The sequence below is a fragment of the Mus caroli genome, chromosome 7, assembly GCF_900094665.2.
Source record: "Mus caroli chromosome 7, CAROLI_EIJ_v1.1, whole genome shotgun sequence".
Lineage (NCBI taxonomy): Eukaryota > Metazoa > Chordata > Mammalia > Rodentia > Muridae > Mus > Mus caroli.
In genome coordinates this window covers 146,621,542-146,639,827 of record NC_034576.1, presented here as the reverse complement: position 1 = coordinate 146,639,827, position 18,286 = coordinate 146,621,542, and the positions used below count along the sequence as shown (strand labels likewise).

Sequence of the window (18,286 nt, the reverse complement as noted above, 5' to 3'; positions counted from 1 at the left end):
GAGACAGGGTTTCTCTGTAGCCCTGGCTGTCCTGGAACTCACTCTGTAGACCAGGCTGGCCTTGAACTCAGAAATCCGCCTGCCTCTGCCTCCCAAGTGCTGGGATTATAGGCATGCAGCACCACTGCCTAGCTCCCTCAGTGTTTTTGATCATGAACTGTTAAGTGGAGCTATGAGTGAAATAAACCCTTTCCTCCCAAGTTGCTTTTGATCATGGTCACCACAGCAATAGTAACCCTAAGGCACATCATAAAGTAAATTAGAATAAAAATGTTCACCTTGAGCAAAAGTTTGAATGCAAGGTACATTGGCTATGCAGAAGAGTCCCTGGAAGACTAAGGACCACGGGCTGGAGAGCTGACAGGAGCTTCCTCAGCACCGCCCTGGTTCCCTGGGTCATTGCACATTTCTTGTGAAGGAGGGAGTGGGGGTGCCCAGCATCCAAGCAAACTGTCTTCCATGGGTGGCTGCCTGGAACATGCGGGCTGAGCAAGTGTGGCTGTGCAGGTGGCTCTGTCTGGGATGCGAAGAATCTTGCTTTGGTCCTCAGGTTTGTAGGCTCTCACTTCATTCTATTCCTGGAAGTGGAATGAGTCCTGTCCCTTTCCCCTGGGTTCCCTGGAGTAGTTCCAGTGGGTTCTTAGAGTGGCATGGATAGAATTCCTCTATGAGGGCTGTGCTATCTGTGATGCTGGAACCTGGGGGCTTGGGTCTGTTTCAGGAGCACAAGGTCAGGATTTTTACCAGGAACCTTTTCTCCTGTGCTGCAGGGTATTATGAGTGGAACATTTATGAGGCTACCATATGCTTCTCTACTCTTGCAGATGTGCTTGTGTGGAGCAATGACCGGGTGATTCGCTGGATCCTGTCGATTGGCCTTAAAGAGTATGCCAACAACCTAATAGAGAGCGGTGTTCACGGAGCACTTCTGGCTTTGGACGAGACTTTCGATTTCAGTGCCCTGGCACTCTTGTTACAGATTCCAACGCAGAATACGCAGGTGACCCCCGAGCTCTCAGTCCCGAACCCTGCCAGTGTTCCAGAAGTCCTGATTGCACATGCTCACTTGCCCCCTCCAGTTGAGGGAAAACTTAACATTGCATAGCTAGTGAGGACTTTGAGTAGCTCCATAGTGAGTCAACAGAGGCTAACGCTACACTCTCATCTGCTTTCTGTTTCAGCGCACTACATGAAAGCTTTATTAGTTTCACTTTTGTGGTAATTGCTTTACTTAACTTTCTTTGCTTCATGAGCATATTTGAAAATGTGAAATTTCCATTTCTCCACAGAGCACCACCATTAGCTCATACTCCCAGCCATCTGCATAGCACTTACTATAGCTCCTCTCCCCTCAAACCCACCCACAGATTAGATGTGATTTTTGGATTCCATCATGGGTCAGGGTGTCCCTGGCAGTGGGATATGCCATCGTCCTTCTTAGTAATTGATGGAAGCTTTGGTGACTTTTTCACTGTTTTAGGCTCGAGCTGTCTTGGAAAGAGAATTCAACAACCTTTTGATCACGGGGACTGATCGGAGGTTTGATGAGGTAAGTGGATGCTCAGCCCGATGGCCTTGCTCTGTTTGGTCTGCTTGTTTTTCTGGTGTCACCAAAGCTCAGCTCAGCCACACATGTGTTCATGGGTGATGAGTGGGCCCCATTTCAACATATTTAGAACCATGTAGGAAATGCTACTTAAGGAGTGTGGACATAAATTCAAATATATATGTACACAGATGCTGGTGTTGAGAGAGCTAATTGCATTGAAACTGGTTGTCATGCCCAGCCCAGAAAAGAATGGTTTTTGTTTTGTTTTGCTTGTTTCAAGGTAGGGTTTCTCTGGGCAGCTCTGGCTGTCCTGAAACTCCCTCTATAAGACGAGGCTGGCCTTGAACTCACAAAGATTTACCTGCCTTTGCCTCCTGAATGCTGGGATGTAAAGCACACAACACTACCGACCAGCAAGAATGATCACTGTTAGTTGGCACTGGTCTCCTTGGTTTGCTAGGATGATGACAAAAGCTTCAGGAGNGCGCCTTCCTGGAGGAAGAAGTTCAGACCAAAGGACATTCGTGGCTTGGCCTCTGGCTCTGCTGAGACCTTGCCTGCCAACTTCCGGGTCACCTCCTCAATGTCATCTCCCTCTATGCAGCCAAAGAAGGTTCAGATGGACGGTATGTGGTGGGCCCTGCCACCCCATGTGTGGGGAGTGTGCACTGGCTGCTCCCAGGGCCTAGAGTGCAGCTGCATGCTTAGGTTGTTCAGCTAACCCTAACATTGGATCGTCACGATTAACCACCAAAGTAACAGAAACTAAGAGAATCCTTGTTTGATTTAGTCTTAACCTATTTTCCATAGGCTTAATACTGTCTGTTCTTGGGACTGGGTAGAGCCCATACTGTGAGATTGGACGGACCTGACAGGCAGCACAAATGTGCCTGTTCTCTGTTGCATGCCAAAGCCCTGACCACAGCTCGCTTACTATAGTAGCCTAGGTTGTCTTCATAGTCACAGTAAGCTTCCTGCCTCAGCTTTGTGAATGCTGCAATTATAGGCATAAGCAAATTGTAAATAATGCAGTTTCCACCTCTTTCCACAATGTTAGTCATATGTCCCTGTTAATAGAACAGGGAAGATAGGCTGAAACTAGGTGGGCCTCAGCCAGAGATGGTGGGGCACAGCTGTCAGAGTGGACCCCAGACTTCTGACAGGACAGAAGTCAGAGGCTTGCCTTGAACTTTGCTGCTAAAAGGCACATGACCCTGAGCAGACATGTTCTTGAGTAAGCCTTCTGGCTGTGCTTTGTGTTCCTAAGGAGGTTTTAATAACTGACAGCCACATACTGGAAGCAGCCAAACCTGTTAAGAGTCCTAACAGGCAGGCTCCTCTTCGCCAATGTGGGTGATGGATTAGCCATGTTGTTGGGGGTTTTTTGTTTTTTGTTTGTTTGTTTGTTTTTTAGTTTTTCGAGACAGGGTTTCTCTGTGTAGTCCTGGCTGTCCTGGAACTCACTTTGTAGACCAGGCTGGCCTCAAACTCAGAAATCTGCCTGCCTCTGCCTCCCGAGTGCTGGGATCAAAGGTGTGCGCCACCACACCCATCCATGTTCTTTTGGGATTCTTGGTCTCACTTCACAAACCAGAGACATGCACAGGGCAAAGCTTTCCCGGGCTAGACTCCTGGAAAGCATATCAAGTAGAAAGCTCTGGCTGCTTTGGCGATGGTTAGTATTGTGTTTCAGGGGAAGGTCCAGTTTGTCTGCTCATAGCAACTTTGTAAGAGCCAGTGTGAGCCTGCTGTGCCAGCCTAGCTCAGGCTGAATGGGAGCATGCAGGCTTTCCTTGTTATAAGCCACACTAGAGAGAAAGCAGCCTAGAAAGAGGCGTAGGAGTCTAGGGTGTGGAGGTGGCTTCCTCTACTCTTACTTGAGAAGGCATCTGCTGGCCACCAGCTGTACTGAGAACTTCATCTGAGGGAGGAAAGTTGAGATGCAGGGTTGATGGCAGGCATTCCTTCCACTAAGCAAGCTGTCCCAGTGGCTCTGAGAGTGTGGCTGTGGGAACTTAGCATTCTCCTGTACACAGGCCCATTCTGTTTCTTAAGCCATGCTGGCTGCTTATTAAATGACAACCAGCATCTCAGTGGTTTCCATGGCTTCCCAAGAAGCCACTGTCCTGGTCATCGTGCCCTTCACCTCTGCCCCATTTCCTGGAGCCCTCCACCTTAGGAGTGTAACCTCAGCCTTTCCAGAGTCCCTCTTGGGGCTGGGATTTATCTATGGATGATGCTTGGAGGTGTAGTATACTTGTGTAAGGTCTGTGGTGCAGTCTCAGGAGAAACATGGTGGTCCCTTTCATAGTTGTCATTTACATGGACGCCTGAGATGGTGTTTGTGACGCTTGCTTATTGTTGCTTCTGAGTTAGCTGCCAGTTTCCAGGCTCTCAGGGAGCGTCTGGGCCACCATGGTGTTCTTGCCTGGCTCTTTCCCCACAGCAGTCTATCACTCCGGAAGTCCTGTTAGTGGTAGAATGTCTTTTTTTTTTGTTCCCTTGTGTGATGTTTAACACTAACTGCACGCTGTGTTTGCATGCTTCCTCCCATGGTTGTGGAGACAGGTAGTGTGTCCGGAGCACAGAGGTTGGACTCTGCCACAGTCAGGACTTACTCCTGCTAGAGCCTCCTGCTGGTGAGTAGAGAGCTGCTGTTCCAGACACCCCCAGTACAGCCCAGGGGGGCCAGTTCATGTCCACTTGGCTTTGGAAGCTTAGGACCATGAGAGCAAATCTCAGTTATTTGGGAACTGAAAGAATACAATTCTCCTGACACTTGGTGCCACAGGTGGTGGACAGTGACCACAGAGGGTAAAAACCTTGTTTTTTCTCTTTGTGTGTATCAGTGTGTGAGTGGGTATGTGCATGTGTGAGTGCAGGTGCTAGAAGAGTACAAATGAGGGTGTCAGATCCCCTAGAGCCTAGTTAGCTAGTTATGTACAGCTTTGGGCGGCCTGGTGTGGGTGCTGGGAATGGAACTCCGGTCCTCTGCAGGAGCAGGCAGTGGTTTTTTTTGTTTTGTTTGTTTGTTTGTTTGTTTGTTTTTTAGATGTATTTATTTATTTAACATACATGAGTACCCTGTCACTCTCTTCAGACATACCAGAAGAGGGCATCGGATCCCATTACAGACCGTTGTGAGCCACCATGTGGTTGCTGGGAATTGAACTCAGGACCTCTGGAAGAGCAGTCAGTGCTCTTAACTGTTGAGCCATCTCTCCAGACTTTCTAAAATCTATATTTATCCAGCCCTAGGTGTTGGCTGATGTCATGGAAGGCGCAGGGGTGAGAACAGTTCTCTACACTGGTGTGACTCTTTGAGCCGCTCAAGTACAGGGCCCCATGTGTGGCTCCTCCTGTGCTGTTTAGTCATTCAGGTGGCTGATGGTATGATACCACGGCCCTCAGTCTAGAGAGCTGCTATTTAAACATATAGCTAAGGGTGACTCTTCCAGGCCCAGGCCTCCCTCATCTCTCTTTGCTCCTAAGGCCCCCTCTTTTCCAGGACTGCTATCCTGATGGGTTCTGTTTGTTTTTGTTTTCTGCTTCTTTTAATTAATATCTGTAGACATATGCTTGGGGACTGGGCCTAGGTGACAGGTGGCTATGGGGTGGCCCTGTGTTGGCAGCCTGTGCTGAGAGGAAGTGTCTTTGCTTACTTGCAGTTTACCCACACTACTTCTACAGATGACGCCGCTGAGGCACGGACGGTGCAGAGCTCGTGCAGCCCCATCTGGCAACTTTTGCTATGTGGACCCAAGATATTTTATTACAGAGTTTTTAAACTAGTGAAGAAAAAAATCATAAATACCATAGAGAAAATATTTTAGATTTGACTGATTCTTATATTTATGTAAACTTATGCTTCCTCATTTATATAGTTACTTACTCTTTCATGTATATCCAGGCTATNAATATCCTTTTGAGTCAACTCATGTTCTTATACCTAATTTTAGTCTTTTAAAGGAATGTACTGTAATGCTTGTGTATAAATNTGAGCAAATATAGGGCTTTTGTAAATTATGCATTTACTGTAATTATTCCTGTTTAATTTTTTAATGATGAACCCGACAGAGGAAAGGATTTTGCTACGTTTATAAAGTCATCATGATATAAGCCATGTGCGTTCTCCTCTACCCAGCTCTGTAACAATCATTCTGAAAGAAGCAGACTTTATTTCCAGACGTTTTCTGTCATATTTTAATGACTGACCTTAACCATACTTTTTCTAGACAAAATCTCAGCTTCCATTAGGCTTGAGACTGATGGTCAGGACTCTGTGAACAGCCCTTACCCCAACCACATCCCTGGCCCTGCTCTGGACTTGGGTGGATTGTCTCCAGAGGCTGAGCTGGGAACAGCACTCTACAGGGGCAAGGTGGCCTCACCTGCAGACTGAGCAGCTGATGGAGCCTCGCAGCCACCTCCCTCCNGCCACACTCTTCAAGGACCAATCATGGGGCAGGTGCTCATTTCCTGGCTGGGGCAGAGCAGGTGAAAGCAAGAGACTTCAGCGGAGCGGACAGCCTGCAACTCCAATAAAGGCCTTATTTTTCTTGTATAAACTGTCTTACATTTATTTGTAACTGTTGTAAGAGTGGATCTAGTTCTCCACTCAGCTGTCTTGCTAGCCTCCTGACTGACTTCAGTGAACTAAGAAGCCACAGGGCTCAGGCACACATGTGCATATGTATTGTGTAGCTGATGTGGGAGAGGCTTTTATATTTGCTTACTGCTTTTAATTCATCTGGACAGTTGGTTGTTCTGTTTTTCTGTTAATCGTTTGTGACCCTTCCGATTATATAACAGTCTGTGCAGTCAACTTCTGAACTGTTTTTATCACAGTGTTATTTATTGCTGTTTTTCAATAAAGTCCCCAGCATTTCCCACTGCCAGTTAAGAGTGCTGTGAACAGGCGTCGGCTGCCTTATGCTCTGCTGAAGGTGCAGCAGGGTAAGAGATGGCACAGGGCTGCAATGGCCTGGGCAGCCTCAGAGCCATTCCCCACTACACTCACCCAAGGCAGTTCTTCTGAAAGTTGTGTCTCCTCAAGACTGCCAGCTTTCCCTGGTCATGTCTGAGTGGGTGTGGATTAGGGTCCTCCTGTCCCTTCTGTTTACAACTTGTCTGTTGACCTGTGCCACAGACCTGCAAAACCTTATTTGCTGGAGGCAACCATTGGGGCCAGGGAGATGGCTTTAGTGGGTAAGGTGCTTGACTTACAAACAAAAGGACTTGAGGTTAGATTCCCAGACCTCAGGGTGTGTGTGTGTGTGTGTGTGTGTGTGTGTTGCCTTAGTGATTAAGAGCTCACACCTCTTTCAGAGGACCTGAGTTCAATACCCAACACCCACATGGTAGCTCATTTCTGTTCAACTCTGGTTAGTTCCAGGATTTCCGATGCCTGCTCTGGCCTCTTCCAGCACAGATGCATAAAGCAGTACACAAAATTCACATGTTAAAAAGGTTCCTTGGCTTCTTGATGATAGTAGTCAGTTGAGAATTTTTAATAAAACGTAGCAGTTTCTTTCCCAAGAACACTCTGCCGCATGCTGCTTTCCTCTGTCACCTTTGGCAGGAATGGGGATGTAAGCATCCCTGGTTTAATTCTGATAGGGCCATACTCATGACCCCTCCCAGTACTGAACCACCTCTGAGCCACCCACAGTGAAGCATGCATGGAATAACAGGACTTGGGAAGCAGAGCAGAACTGCAGGCTCAATGCCAGCCTTGGCAGTACAGTAGAAACTCAAAGATTAAACAAGCAAGACTGAGTAGATAGATGGTCAGTAGGCAAAAGTAATGATGTGGCCAGATGTGGGAGTGCATGTCTATAATCCTGATGCAGCTTGATGGGACCCGGGAGGATCCCTGGAATCTTACAGGCCTGCTGTAGACCACAGAGAACAACACAAGACTACACAGAGATAGAGAATACTCTTTCCAGGGACTGGAGGGCTAGCTCAGCAGTTAAGAGAACACAAGTTTGGTTCCTAGCACCCACATCAGAAATTTTACAACCCTCTAACTTCAGCTTCAGGGGCTCTGACACCCTCTTCTGGCCTCTGAGAGCATCAGAATACCATAAATATAGAGGAAAAAACCTGGAAAACAGGAAGCTCTGAGATAAAACTATCCACATCCTCCTTTGCCTGTTTACCAGCATATACTGCTTTCAAGCAAAACTACAGGGTTTGATTTTTTTTTTTTTTCTGTTTTGAGACAGGGTCTCTCTATATTCCCTTAGCTATCCTAGAACTCACTCTGTAGACCAGAGTGACCTTGAACTCCCATCAGAGATCCCCTTGCTTCTGCCTCCTGAATGCTGGGATTAAAAGTGTGCACCACTGTATCTAGTTTGTATGTTTGGATTTTTGTTATTGGCTGGGATGATAAAAATGGTAGAATAACCACACAGCATAGACATAAGGATCTGGGTCCCATCCTCCACAACACACGTGGAAAGTTGTTTCGGACTGCTTTCATTGTTTTAAAGATTTATTATCGAAGAGGGAAGTGGGAAGGGAAAGAGGTGTGTGTGTGTGTTTACATGGGTCCCAAAAGAGGATGTTGGATGTGCAGAAACTGAAATTACAAACAGTTGTGGCCCTCTTGTTGTGGGTGCTATGAACCAAAATCCGGTCCAGATCCTCTGGAAGAACAGCAAGTGGTTTTAGCCACTGAACTATTTCTCCAGCATCCTTGGCTTGGTTTGTTTTTCCAGACCATTTTTCTATGTAAACCTGGCTGGTCCAGAACTTAGCTAGGTAGTCCAGAATGGCCTTCGATTTAGAGTTACTAGGTTAGCCACAATGTCAGAGCTGTATTTGTTTGTTCTGGGACAGAGTCTTGCTTTATAGCACAGGCTGGCCTTGGATTCTGGGTAATTATCCTTCCTCGTCCTCCTGAGTGCTCGGTCCATATACCCAGACAATGAGAACTGGCTTCAAAAGCCACCATTTCCACTCAGGATTGGTTTTCTGGCATAGGAGCTGATAACATCCTCCCCAGCCTCCCTTGCACTTGGGCGTCACCTTGGATTGGGAGATGTGAATGGCCTGGTCCTTTGGATTCCCACATGCTCTTGCTGGGATGGTGGTAGAGGGGCTCTGACTTCCTTTGGCTGCTACAAGGACAAGTCACAGCAAGCCCAGCACTTTGTTGAGTGTGGTTACTTAGGTAATTTTTGAGGCAGGGTCTTTCTACACAGCCACAGCTGTCCTGGAACTTGCTTTGTAGATTAGGCCAACCTCAACTCACAGAGTTCCACTTGCTTCTGCTTCCCTCCCTAATGTGGGAATTAAAGATGTGCACTACTGCTGCTGCCTGGTTTTGTTTTGTTTTAAACAAGAGCTGGCTGTATAACTCAGGCTAGCCTAGAACTGTCATCTTCCTGCCTCAGTCTTCCTAAGGCTAGAGTCACAGGCCTGCACCACTAAGCCTGGCTTAACATCTTCACAGCACAATTGGCCCAGAAGCTGACATTAGTGTCACTAGACTAAGAGCCAGGTATCTTCAGAGTTGCCTCCTTTCAGAAGCTCAGGGACCTCTGTGTATTGATACGAAGTCACACAGTCCTCTGAGGATGAAGTGAAGCTGATTATGGGGAAGATAGAAAAACGATGCAAGAGACAGGTATGGGAGCGCTTGCAGGTCATTACCACCACAAAGTGTATTTCTCCTAGCCTTCTTGTACTACAGTACCATGGGAAGCAAAGCTACAAGCTACCAAACAATTTTGCTGAAATATATACAAGACATTTGTTCTCACCCCCAAACCCCTTATTTCTTCCACTAAGGTCAATAGAATCTTTCCCCTTGCTTTGAGCCTTATTGTTCTATGCCTCAGCAGGCTGGGAAATCTGCTAACAGACTCTGACCTGCCTTCACTCTGCCTGTCTCCNCCCCGACCCCCCCCCCGACCCCCGCTATCCCCCTGTACTCCAGAGAAGTGGCCAATAGCTCCCAGCACCTTTGTGCACTGCCTTTCCTGTTCTGCATTCCAGGGCTCCTGGTTCATTCCTGAAACCGCTGGTCTCTTCGGGCTGAGCTTTGGAGGATACAAACTGGCCTCAAAGACAGACAGATCCATACTTGCAAATCAACTTACTTCCACTTCTTTAAAAGACTGAAAATCTTACTCCTTTCGTCGTTATTGAATCAAATAAGATCTATGTGGGAGGCTATGCGGTGGCTAGGGAGATGGCTCTGCCAGTAGTGATTACAGGGCAAACCTGAGGCCTGAGTCCCCAGCACCCACAGAAAAAGCCAAACAGAGGCGTGCACTGGGAATCCCAGCCCGGAGGAGGTAAACGGATGGACTGAGGGCTGCATAGGTGGATGTATGGCTCGGTGGGTGGGTGGATGGGTGCATGCTTACTTGACCTACCAGGAACCACACCATCAAAAAAAAACCAGTCTTACCCCTCCAGCAGCTATCAACTGCCAATAGCTCCTGAGCTAGTGGTGGGAGCCCCATCCTCAGTCCATTCTGGGATGTAGATTGGCTTAATCTTGTGTCAGCAACCACAGCTGTTAGGAGTTCTTGAGTACAGCAGTTCTGCTGTGGCCAGAAAACACTGTTCACTTGTTCTTCTGACCTCAGGCTTTTGTGAATATTATGAGGGCAAATTATTCATTAGTTGATGGATCTTAATTGACTTTGAGTCAGTAGTTCTTTGGGGCTGAGGGGAGAAGGCTGTGTTGTTTGTTTGGTGGTAGTTTTGAGGTACACCCCAGTGAAGAGCTTGAAGAAACCAAGACACACAGTGGGCTACTTATTTTACTAACATATGAGTCCTGGGAATTGAACTCAGGTTGTCAGGCTTGGTGGCAGGCACCTTTACCCACTGAGCCATCTCACTGACCTGCACCTCTGATTCTGAGCTGTTACCATGTGAGAGTTACAGCAAGAGGGGGTCCTTGTGTGATTTGGAAGTTACTGATTTTCTAGCTGTTACCTCTTCTCTCAGAAGGATAAACAAATCTCTGGTTTGGAGGTGAGCTCTCACCCATGGTGCCCAGGCAAAAGCCATCTTCCTGTCTCAGCGGCCCCTTCACAGGGTCTCAGGCACACACCACTGTCCCTGGTTCAAGAATAGAACTTGGCTTTTCAGCTTGGGTACGTGGAACTTAGCTTAAGTGACTGACCCCACTTGTTGGGCACAGTTTAGGTACTTAGTATAAAATGATGCCTGTAGTTTTTATTTAACAAAACACATGAGACCATGGTTTTACTAAAACAACAAGAACAACAACTACCCTATGCTAGGAGATGGCTGAGTGTTTGCTCTGCAGGCATGAGGGACTGAGTGTGATCCTCAGAACTAATGAGAGGATGGTGGGTGGCGTGGTGCACATTTGCAATCCCCTCAGCAGAGAAGCAAAGACAGAAGGATCTCTGGGGCCCCCTGACCAGCCAGCTTAGCCTAGTGGATGAACTGCAGGCCAGAGAGATCCTGTCTCAAGCAGTGAGTGGCCTTCCTGAGGAAGATGCCAGAATGTGTCCTTGGACCTCTGTATGTGTGCTCATGCAGTTGAATGCACACTTACAAGTGTGCACACACACATGGGAACATTCTCCTCTGACACCTGACATCTCTTTTTCCTTCCTGATCTATTCATAAATTTTGACAGTTTAGCCTTTTGTTTTCTGCCCTGTGGACAGGCACTCTACCACTGAATTGCATCCCTAACCTCCCTTTTTCATCTTCCTTCCTCTCCACCTCCTTCTGGAGAGGGGGGCAGGAAAGACAGAATCCCTCACTGGGCTGATCTGGACCAGACTGGCCTCTAAGTGATCTACTTGCTGCTGCCTTATTAGCTAGCTTTGTTATACAGTCCAGGACACCTGTCTAGGGATGGACCACAGTGGGCTGGCCCTCCTGTGTCAAGACAATCATGCCCACAGAATAACCTGAATAAGACAAGTACACATTTGAGATTTTTTTTTTTTTAAAATGTGACTCTAGGCTGTGTCAAGTTAACAGTTAATGCCAACTAGGACAGATAGATGAGTGGATGGATAGATAAGTAGATGGATGGTTGACACATGGGTGTATAGGTGGCATGTTGGTTAGTTTTTGTCAACTTGACACAAACTCGAGTAATCTTGGAAGAAGAAACCTCAGTTGGTGAATTGCCACCATCAGACTGGCCTGTAGGCTAGTCTGTGGGGGGCATTTTCTTGGTTACTGATTGATACAGAAGGGCTCAACCCACCATTGTGGTTTGCCACCCTTACACTGGTAGACCTGGCATGTGAAAGAAAGGCTGAGCAAGCCAGTATGCAGCACTCCTTCATAGTCTCTGTTTCAGTTCCTGCCCTGCCTGAGTTCCTGTTCTAACTTCCCTCCCTCAGTGATGGACTATAATTTATGAGCCAAATAAGCAGTTTTCTCCCCAAGCCGCATTTGATCAGTTTTTTTATTTTGTTTTGTTTGTTTTTCGAGACAGGGTTCAGTTTTTTGTTTTTTGATCACAATAGGAAGCAGATAGATGGAAGAATGGATGAACAGATGTATGGATAGATGAGTGGGTGTATGGGTAGATGGGCAGAAGGACAGATTGGTGGGTAGATGATTGACAGGGGAGTGGATGATGCTGTGTAGATCCATGCGTGGGTAGAGAGTTGCAGGATGGTGGATACATGGTTGGAAGCTGGGTTGAGGGTGAATGTGTGTTGGACAGGGCTTGACAGGTGTTTCTAAATCGGGTCTCCGCAGCTGACTGGCGGCCGAGCTGCCTAGGAGTCCTGGAACTGTGTGTATCCTGCTTCCTTGATCAGCTAACAGGAATACGGGGCGGGGACGGCCTGGAATAGGGCGGGATCTTGCGTGGCCCCGGATGCGGCCCCGCCTCCGCTGAACCGGAAGTGAGCGGGCACAGGGAGCGGCGGGGCGCGGCGGGAGCCTGGCGGACCCTGCTGGTGCGGTGAGCGGGGGATGGGCGTCCTAGAGAGCTGTTGGGGTTCAGGAAGGGTGTGGGATGATGAGTTGTCTGGGTGCAGGGCCTGGACGGGAGGTTGGGGTACAGGGTCCGGGCTGGGACCCAGGTGATCCGGGTGCGGGGCAGGGTCGGGGCCCAGGGGTGCAGGGCCAGGATCTGTGGGTCGAGGCCTCGGGGTGTAGGGCTGGGACCCCTGAGTCAGGATTCCAGGCCAAAACTCGGTGTTCGAGGTGTGGGGCCGGGATTGTGACTTGGGGTGCGGAGCTGGGATCGGGCGTCGGGACCCGGGCTGCAGGGCTAGGATCGGGGGTTGGAGTGCAGTGCTAGGAGAGGGGAACCGGGGTGCAGAGTCAAGGCCAAGGGTTCGCGGTGTGGGTCCGGAATCGGGGGGTTGGGCTGCATGGTTGGGGTCGTGGTGTGGGGCTGGGATTCGGGATTCGGGATTCGGGGTGCAGGGCCAGGATTGGAGGCTCAAAGCCCCGGGTCGCAGGGTCTGGATGGGGACGTCGGAGCCCCGGGTTTTGGGCAAGGATCGGAGGTTTCGGACACCAATGCTGAGCCGTTCATCCGGTCATATGTGGAGTAGCTAGGGGTGCCCAGCCGGTTTGGCTCTGAGGGGGCGGGCCGTAGGACACAGGCCCTAGGAATTTTGGGCATAAAAAAGGGGTGGAGTTTCAGAGCAGGATCCCAGGATGAAGTGCTAAGTCGGTTTGGGGTGTTCTAGGTCAGAGTGCATAATTATGGGTCTGTGGTAGTCAGAGTACCAGAACTTAGGAAAAGAATGTAGACCTGAGGCCTGGGAGATGCTGGTGGGGGTGAGGGGACTTTGCTTCTAGAATCTAGTGGGATGATGAGGGCCTGGGGGAAGCTGGTGGGCCTGGGGAGCCTGGGGTTTCAGAACCCAGTGGAATTATGAGGGTCCAAGGACTTGTAGGAAGTTGGTAAGGCTGAGCAGCTGGGTTCCAGCATTGGTCTCTAGTCCTCAGGGCTGGACTGAGAGGCCAACATCTGAGGAGAGACCTGGGCACCTGAGGGAAATTTGCAATGGGGTCAATGGAAATCCAAGCGCCTAGCTTGCTTCCTGGAGCTAGGGAGCCTGGAATCCAGCCGCCCCTCCTCCTGGGTGTGTGCCCAGTCACTGCAGAGGTGTTTGGGCCTGGTCTGTTCCCTTGTTTCATCTTGGTCGGTGTGAGGGATGGGGACTTGTGGCCAGGGAGAAGGAATTCCATGTTGTGCCCAGTGAAGCAAGCAGAGGCTTTAGCCCTTCCTAGTGGTTTGCCCTGGCTGCACTGCCTGGGCCTTGCCAGTAAGTAGCCCAAGCTCCAGTAAGTCCTCACCACCCAGTAGACCCTCACAGTCAGAGCTTACAGCCCCCACCCCCCTCACGGTCCACCAGGGGTCAGGCCTCTGCTGGCTCACCCAGAGTGAGTCACCAGTTCAGGCCCTGAGTCAACACTGCTTCTCTGTTTGACTGAGAAGGTTGTCACCAGAAGTTTGAAGGAGGGAGAAGCAGCTTTGTGGGAGCTTCAGATGTGGAAGAGTGCAGAGGTGGGGTTGAAGAACTGATTGTGGTACTAGGTCTCTAGAGCACTCTGGGCCTTGCTAGACAGCTTCTCCACCCAGCTTTAGCCCTGGCCCTAGAGCTGACCTTTAATTGAGGGCTTATGACAGTTATGCCTTTAACACCTTGTAAAATGCCAGGGAATTTAATTGGCCCTTCAGACTTTGGCCTGTTAGTCGGGAAGGCACCTGGCATAACTCCGCACCGTCCTGAGCATCCTTACTGCCTTGTGCCCCTGGTCTTTGTCCTGGGCATGGTAGTGTCTGCCTACCAGCTTGTCTCTTAATGGAGTCCTGGGCAGGCTAGCCTACTCCGTCTGTGCACTGGCCTCTGTAGGCATGGGTTGGGGGGTTACCCTTTCCATAACAACTCCTGACTCAGCCACCTTTGCTCCGCTGCACTGTAGGTATCAGGTTCAGGGCCTCAAGATGGTGGATTCTTCCATCCTGTGACTGGATGCTCTCTGACTGAGCTTCGTGCTGGCTGTGTGGGCTGAGTGGCTTTCTCTGTCCCCATCCGATTTCTATCAGCTTTATTGATATTTCACCCTACATGTGATCACCCGATTGAAGGGTTCAGTGGTTATTGATGTATTCAGAGTTGTATAGCCTTTACCACAAACAGTTTTGGCCTTCTCAGAGATCTACATAGAATGTGCATGCCCATGGTCCCAGTGGCTGGGAACGCTGAAGCAGAGGACCTTGAGACCAAGGAGTTCTGGCCAGCCTAGGAACAAACCTGGAGTCTGTCTGTCTGTATGTGTCTCTCTTTCTACTCCTCCCTCCCACTCCCTTTTTGGTGGTGGTTGGGATGCATTTGAGACGAATCTCTATAGCTTTGATTAACCGGAAACTCACTACGTACACCAGCATGCCCCCTATACTTGCAGCCATCCTCCTGCCTCGGCCTCCTGAGTGTTGGGATTATAGGCTGTGGGCATACACTATCAAGCTGGGCCGCTCTGCTCTGTCCTTTAGAAAAGAAGGAAACTGGATATCTTAGCCTTGACTTTCTCCTGATTAGCTCTCCTCTCAGCCCTCCTCCCACGTTGCCAGCACCCCCCACATCCCATTTGCTAGGGATCAAGTACAGAGCCTTGAACACACAAAGCTTGTATTCCACCCATGAGCTCCAGCCCTGCCTTTTTTGTATGTTTGTTTTGAGCTCCTATGTTTAAGTGTCATTCCCTCAGTTCCCTATCACTGTGCCTGGCATCTTTGTTATTTAACAGGTTAGCTGTCTTTTTAACTAATGGTTAGTAAGTGCTCTTTATATATTCGGAATCCATTATTTGAAAACCATTCTTCTTCCACAGGTCATCCTGTCACTTGTTTGCTTCTTGGCAGGGTCTCATTCTGTAGTCCAGGCTAGCCTCAAACTCTCCAGCCTCCACCTCAGCGCCCCGAGTGCTGGGTTCTGCTTATATGCTGCCATACAGGTTCTTGTTGGTTTTCTGGTGGTTATCTTTTGAGGAACCAAAAAACATTTGAGCATTTAGATGAGAAGGCTGAGTGGGCAAAGGACACTTGCCACTGAGCCTGACACCTTGAATTCAGTCCCTGGGACATATATGGCAGGAAAGATTCAGGCTATCTATCCTCCGACTTCCATAAGCACACTGGTCTCAACCCCAGCATTGCTGCTCACTGGCTCCATATCTGGCTTTCCACATGGATTCTGGGATCAAGTGCAGGTCATGAGGCTTGTGCAGCAAGCACTTGTATCTGCTGAGCCATCTCCCAGCCCTGATGAATGGGCTGTGACTAGTGGGTTTTTTGTTTGTTTGTTTGTTTTGTTTTTTTAAAGGTGGTCTCACGTAGCCCAGGCTGGCTAAGGATGGGAGTTATAGAACTCTGGTCCCCCTGCCTCAAAACACTGGGATCGCAGGTGTGTGCCATTGTGCTGGCTCATCGTTTTAGCTTTTAGAGACAGGCTGTCCTGTCTCTGCCGCAGCAGGAGTCATAGGCGTGTGCTGCCATGCCAGGCTTCGGTTTCTAAACGCAGTGACAGGGTTCTGTCGCCATCTGCCTTCATACATTAGAATGGGAAAGAAATGTCCTATCTCAGCTGTACAGCGAGGAGGGCGGGTGCCGACCACAGAGGCTGAGATCTCAGCTGCATTTGGGGATGGGGGAGGTGTCTAAGTATGGGGGGGTGGGGTCTTTGAATCTTCGGAGTCCTCTGGTTCCTGTGGGCTCTAGTTAGAAAGAAACTGGTCTTCCCGTCCACTGATGTAATTATAGGCAGCTTATATATACACTTGATTTTTGCTTTTTTGAGTCAGGGTTCTTCACTGGTCTGGAAATCACTAAGTAGTCTATATAGCCTTCTCTATCTATCTATCTATCTATCTATCTAGAGAAAGCAAGCACTCGTAGTATCTCTAAAAGTGCCTTGCAGGGCTTGGGGTGAGGTTGCCCGAAGAGCCTGGTACAGGTGTGCTGAGCCTCCAGTCTTCTCTTCACAGGTAATCATTGATCATCGCAGATGCCCTCATATTCCACTTTGGATTCCTTGGATACTGACAGACTCTGAACTGCTTTTCCCAGCAAAAGAGAAAGGTTTGTGTGTTGTGACGGCTCCAGTATGCTTTCTCTCGGGTCAGATGTAGGAAGGGCTCTCTTCCTGACTCTGCAGGGAGAGACCTGGGGTAAGTGAGGGTACAATAACCTTTGCAAAGAAATCTGATGCTGGGACCTAGAAGGATAGTTCTGTAGGTAAAATGTTTGCCATGCAAGCCTAAGGACCCGAGTTTGGATCCCAAGCATCCAGGTAAGAGTTGGGCACACATCTCTGCAAAGTGCTGGGGGCAGCAAGAGGCAGATCCCTGGAACCACTGGTCAGCCTAGCCAGTTGACAAGCTCTGGGTTCAGTGGTGAGACAGTGTCCCAAAAATGAGGAAGAGGAGGCTAGTGAGTCGGCTCAGTGTGTAAGAGCATCACTGCCAGGCCAGAGAGCTTAAATCCAACCTCTGGGACTTGTATGGTGAAGGCAAGAGCGGCGGGTGCTGTGATCACAGCCCGTTAAGGGCTGGGGAGATGGCTCAGTGTTCACCACACGAGTGTGAGTTCTGAGCCTCAGAACTCAGGTAAATGCCAGGTGGGCCTGGGTAGGAGATCCAAAGAACAAGCTGGCTGGTGAGACTAGCCTTATCCAGGAGCTGTGGGTCTGACTGAGAGACCCTGTCTCAATGAATAAGGTGGAAGAGTGACAGAGGACACACACATGGGCATACGTGTTTATGATTTGCAGACATGCGTACTCCCCCAAAATGGAAAAAAGAGAAAGAAAAATCTTGTCAAAAGTAGGTCATGTCTGGAACATTCTTTGCCCACAGGATTTGCCATCTCATTACCAGCTTCTAATGTGAGGAAGGCTGCACTGTGCCCCCCAAATGGCAAACCTGCCCTTCGCCGAGCTGCTGGAGGCAGCTTACCGGCCTGGTTGCCTACCTTAAGACAGCCATCATAGTCCTAGGAACTCATTAAAGCCAAGATAATCTTTTTAAGTTGTGGTAAAATAAAACATACATTTGCCAGGAGTGACACTTAGGGTATACCAGAGCTGCATGCTTCCTGCCCCTGTGCTGCTCCTGGAATGTGCAGTCACCCTAAGGCTGATCAGGGTGAGGTCCTCATTGGTGGAGAACATGCACACCCCACTTTGTTGATTTGAAATGGAGTTCTACTCTGTCGCCCAGTCTGGTCTGGCCTGGCCTTAAACTTATAGCAGTCCTCCTGCCTCAGCCTATCTACTGCTCAAATTATAGGTGTGAGTCACTGAACCGCTTTCCCTTTTATTGTAGGTGTGAGTGTTCTGTCTGCACGTATGTCTATACCACATGTTTGCAGTGCCCATGAGGGCCCAGAGAAGGCATTGGGTCCCCTAGAGTTGGAGTTACAGTGAGCTGCCACATGGGTGCTGGCGACTGAAGCTTGGTTCAGAAGCTTGGAAGAGCAGCAAGTGCTCTTAACCTCTGAGCCATTTCTCCAGTCCCAACCATGTGTTTTGGTTTTTGCTTTTTTGAGTAAGGGTTCTTCATGGTCTGGCAGTCAGTAAGTAGGCTGGGCTGGCCAGGGAGCCCCTCAGATCCTCCTGCCTCCCAGGCCACTAGGGTTACAAATGTTCTCATCATAATGAGATTGTTTTTCTACATGGATGCCAAGGCAAGCCTTGCGTGGAGCTGTCTCCCCAGCTCCACTTTCAGGACTCTTTTTTTTTTTTT

The 18,286-nt window shown here is 49.1% G+C and overlaps 2 protein-coding genes across 15 annotated transcripts in view; both read left to right on the top strand.

Moving 5' to 3' along the window:
- The window catches only part of Ppfia1 (PTPRF interacting protein alpha 1), an 87,813-nt gene extending 81,366 nt beyond the window's left edge, over positions 1-6,447 (top strand). For 9 of the 12 annotated variants that reach the window (XM_029479214.1, XM_029479209.1, XM_029479208.1 and 6 more), the window contains 5 exons: positions 825-1,000; positions 1,481-1,549; positions 2,010-2,175; positions 4,118-4,188; positions 5,218-6,447. In XM_029479214.1, coding sequence (XP_029335074.1) covers positions 825-1,000; positions 1,481-1,549; positions 2,010-2,175; positions 4,118-4,176 — 470 coding nt within the window. In that variant the 3' untranslated portion in view covers positions 4,177-4,188; positions 5,218-6,447. Of the gene's footprint in view, positions 1-824; positions 1,001-1,480; positions 1,550-2,009; positions 2,176-4,113; positions 4,189-5,217 lie in introns of those variants that run through there. The other 3 variants (XM_029479211.1, XM_029479218.1, XM_029479212.1) reach the window with 2 other exon arrangements.
- A 5,789-nt stretch (positions 6,448-12,236) lies between these two features.
- Positions 12,237-18,286, top strand: part of Cttn (cortactin) — a 33,267-nt gene continuing 27,217 nt past the window's right edge. For all 3 annotated transcript variants that reach the window (XM_029479594.1, XM_021166830.1, XM_021166829.1), the window contains exons 1-2: positions 12,237-12,485; positions 16,529-16,622. The gene's annotated coding sequence lies outside the window, so the exon portion shown is untranslated. The remainder of the gene's footprint in view (positions 12,486-16,528; positions 16,623-18,286) is intronic.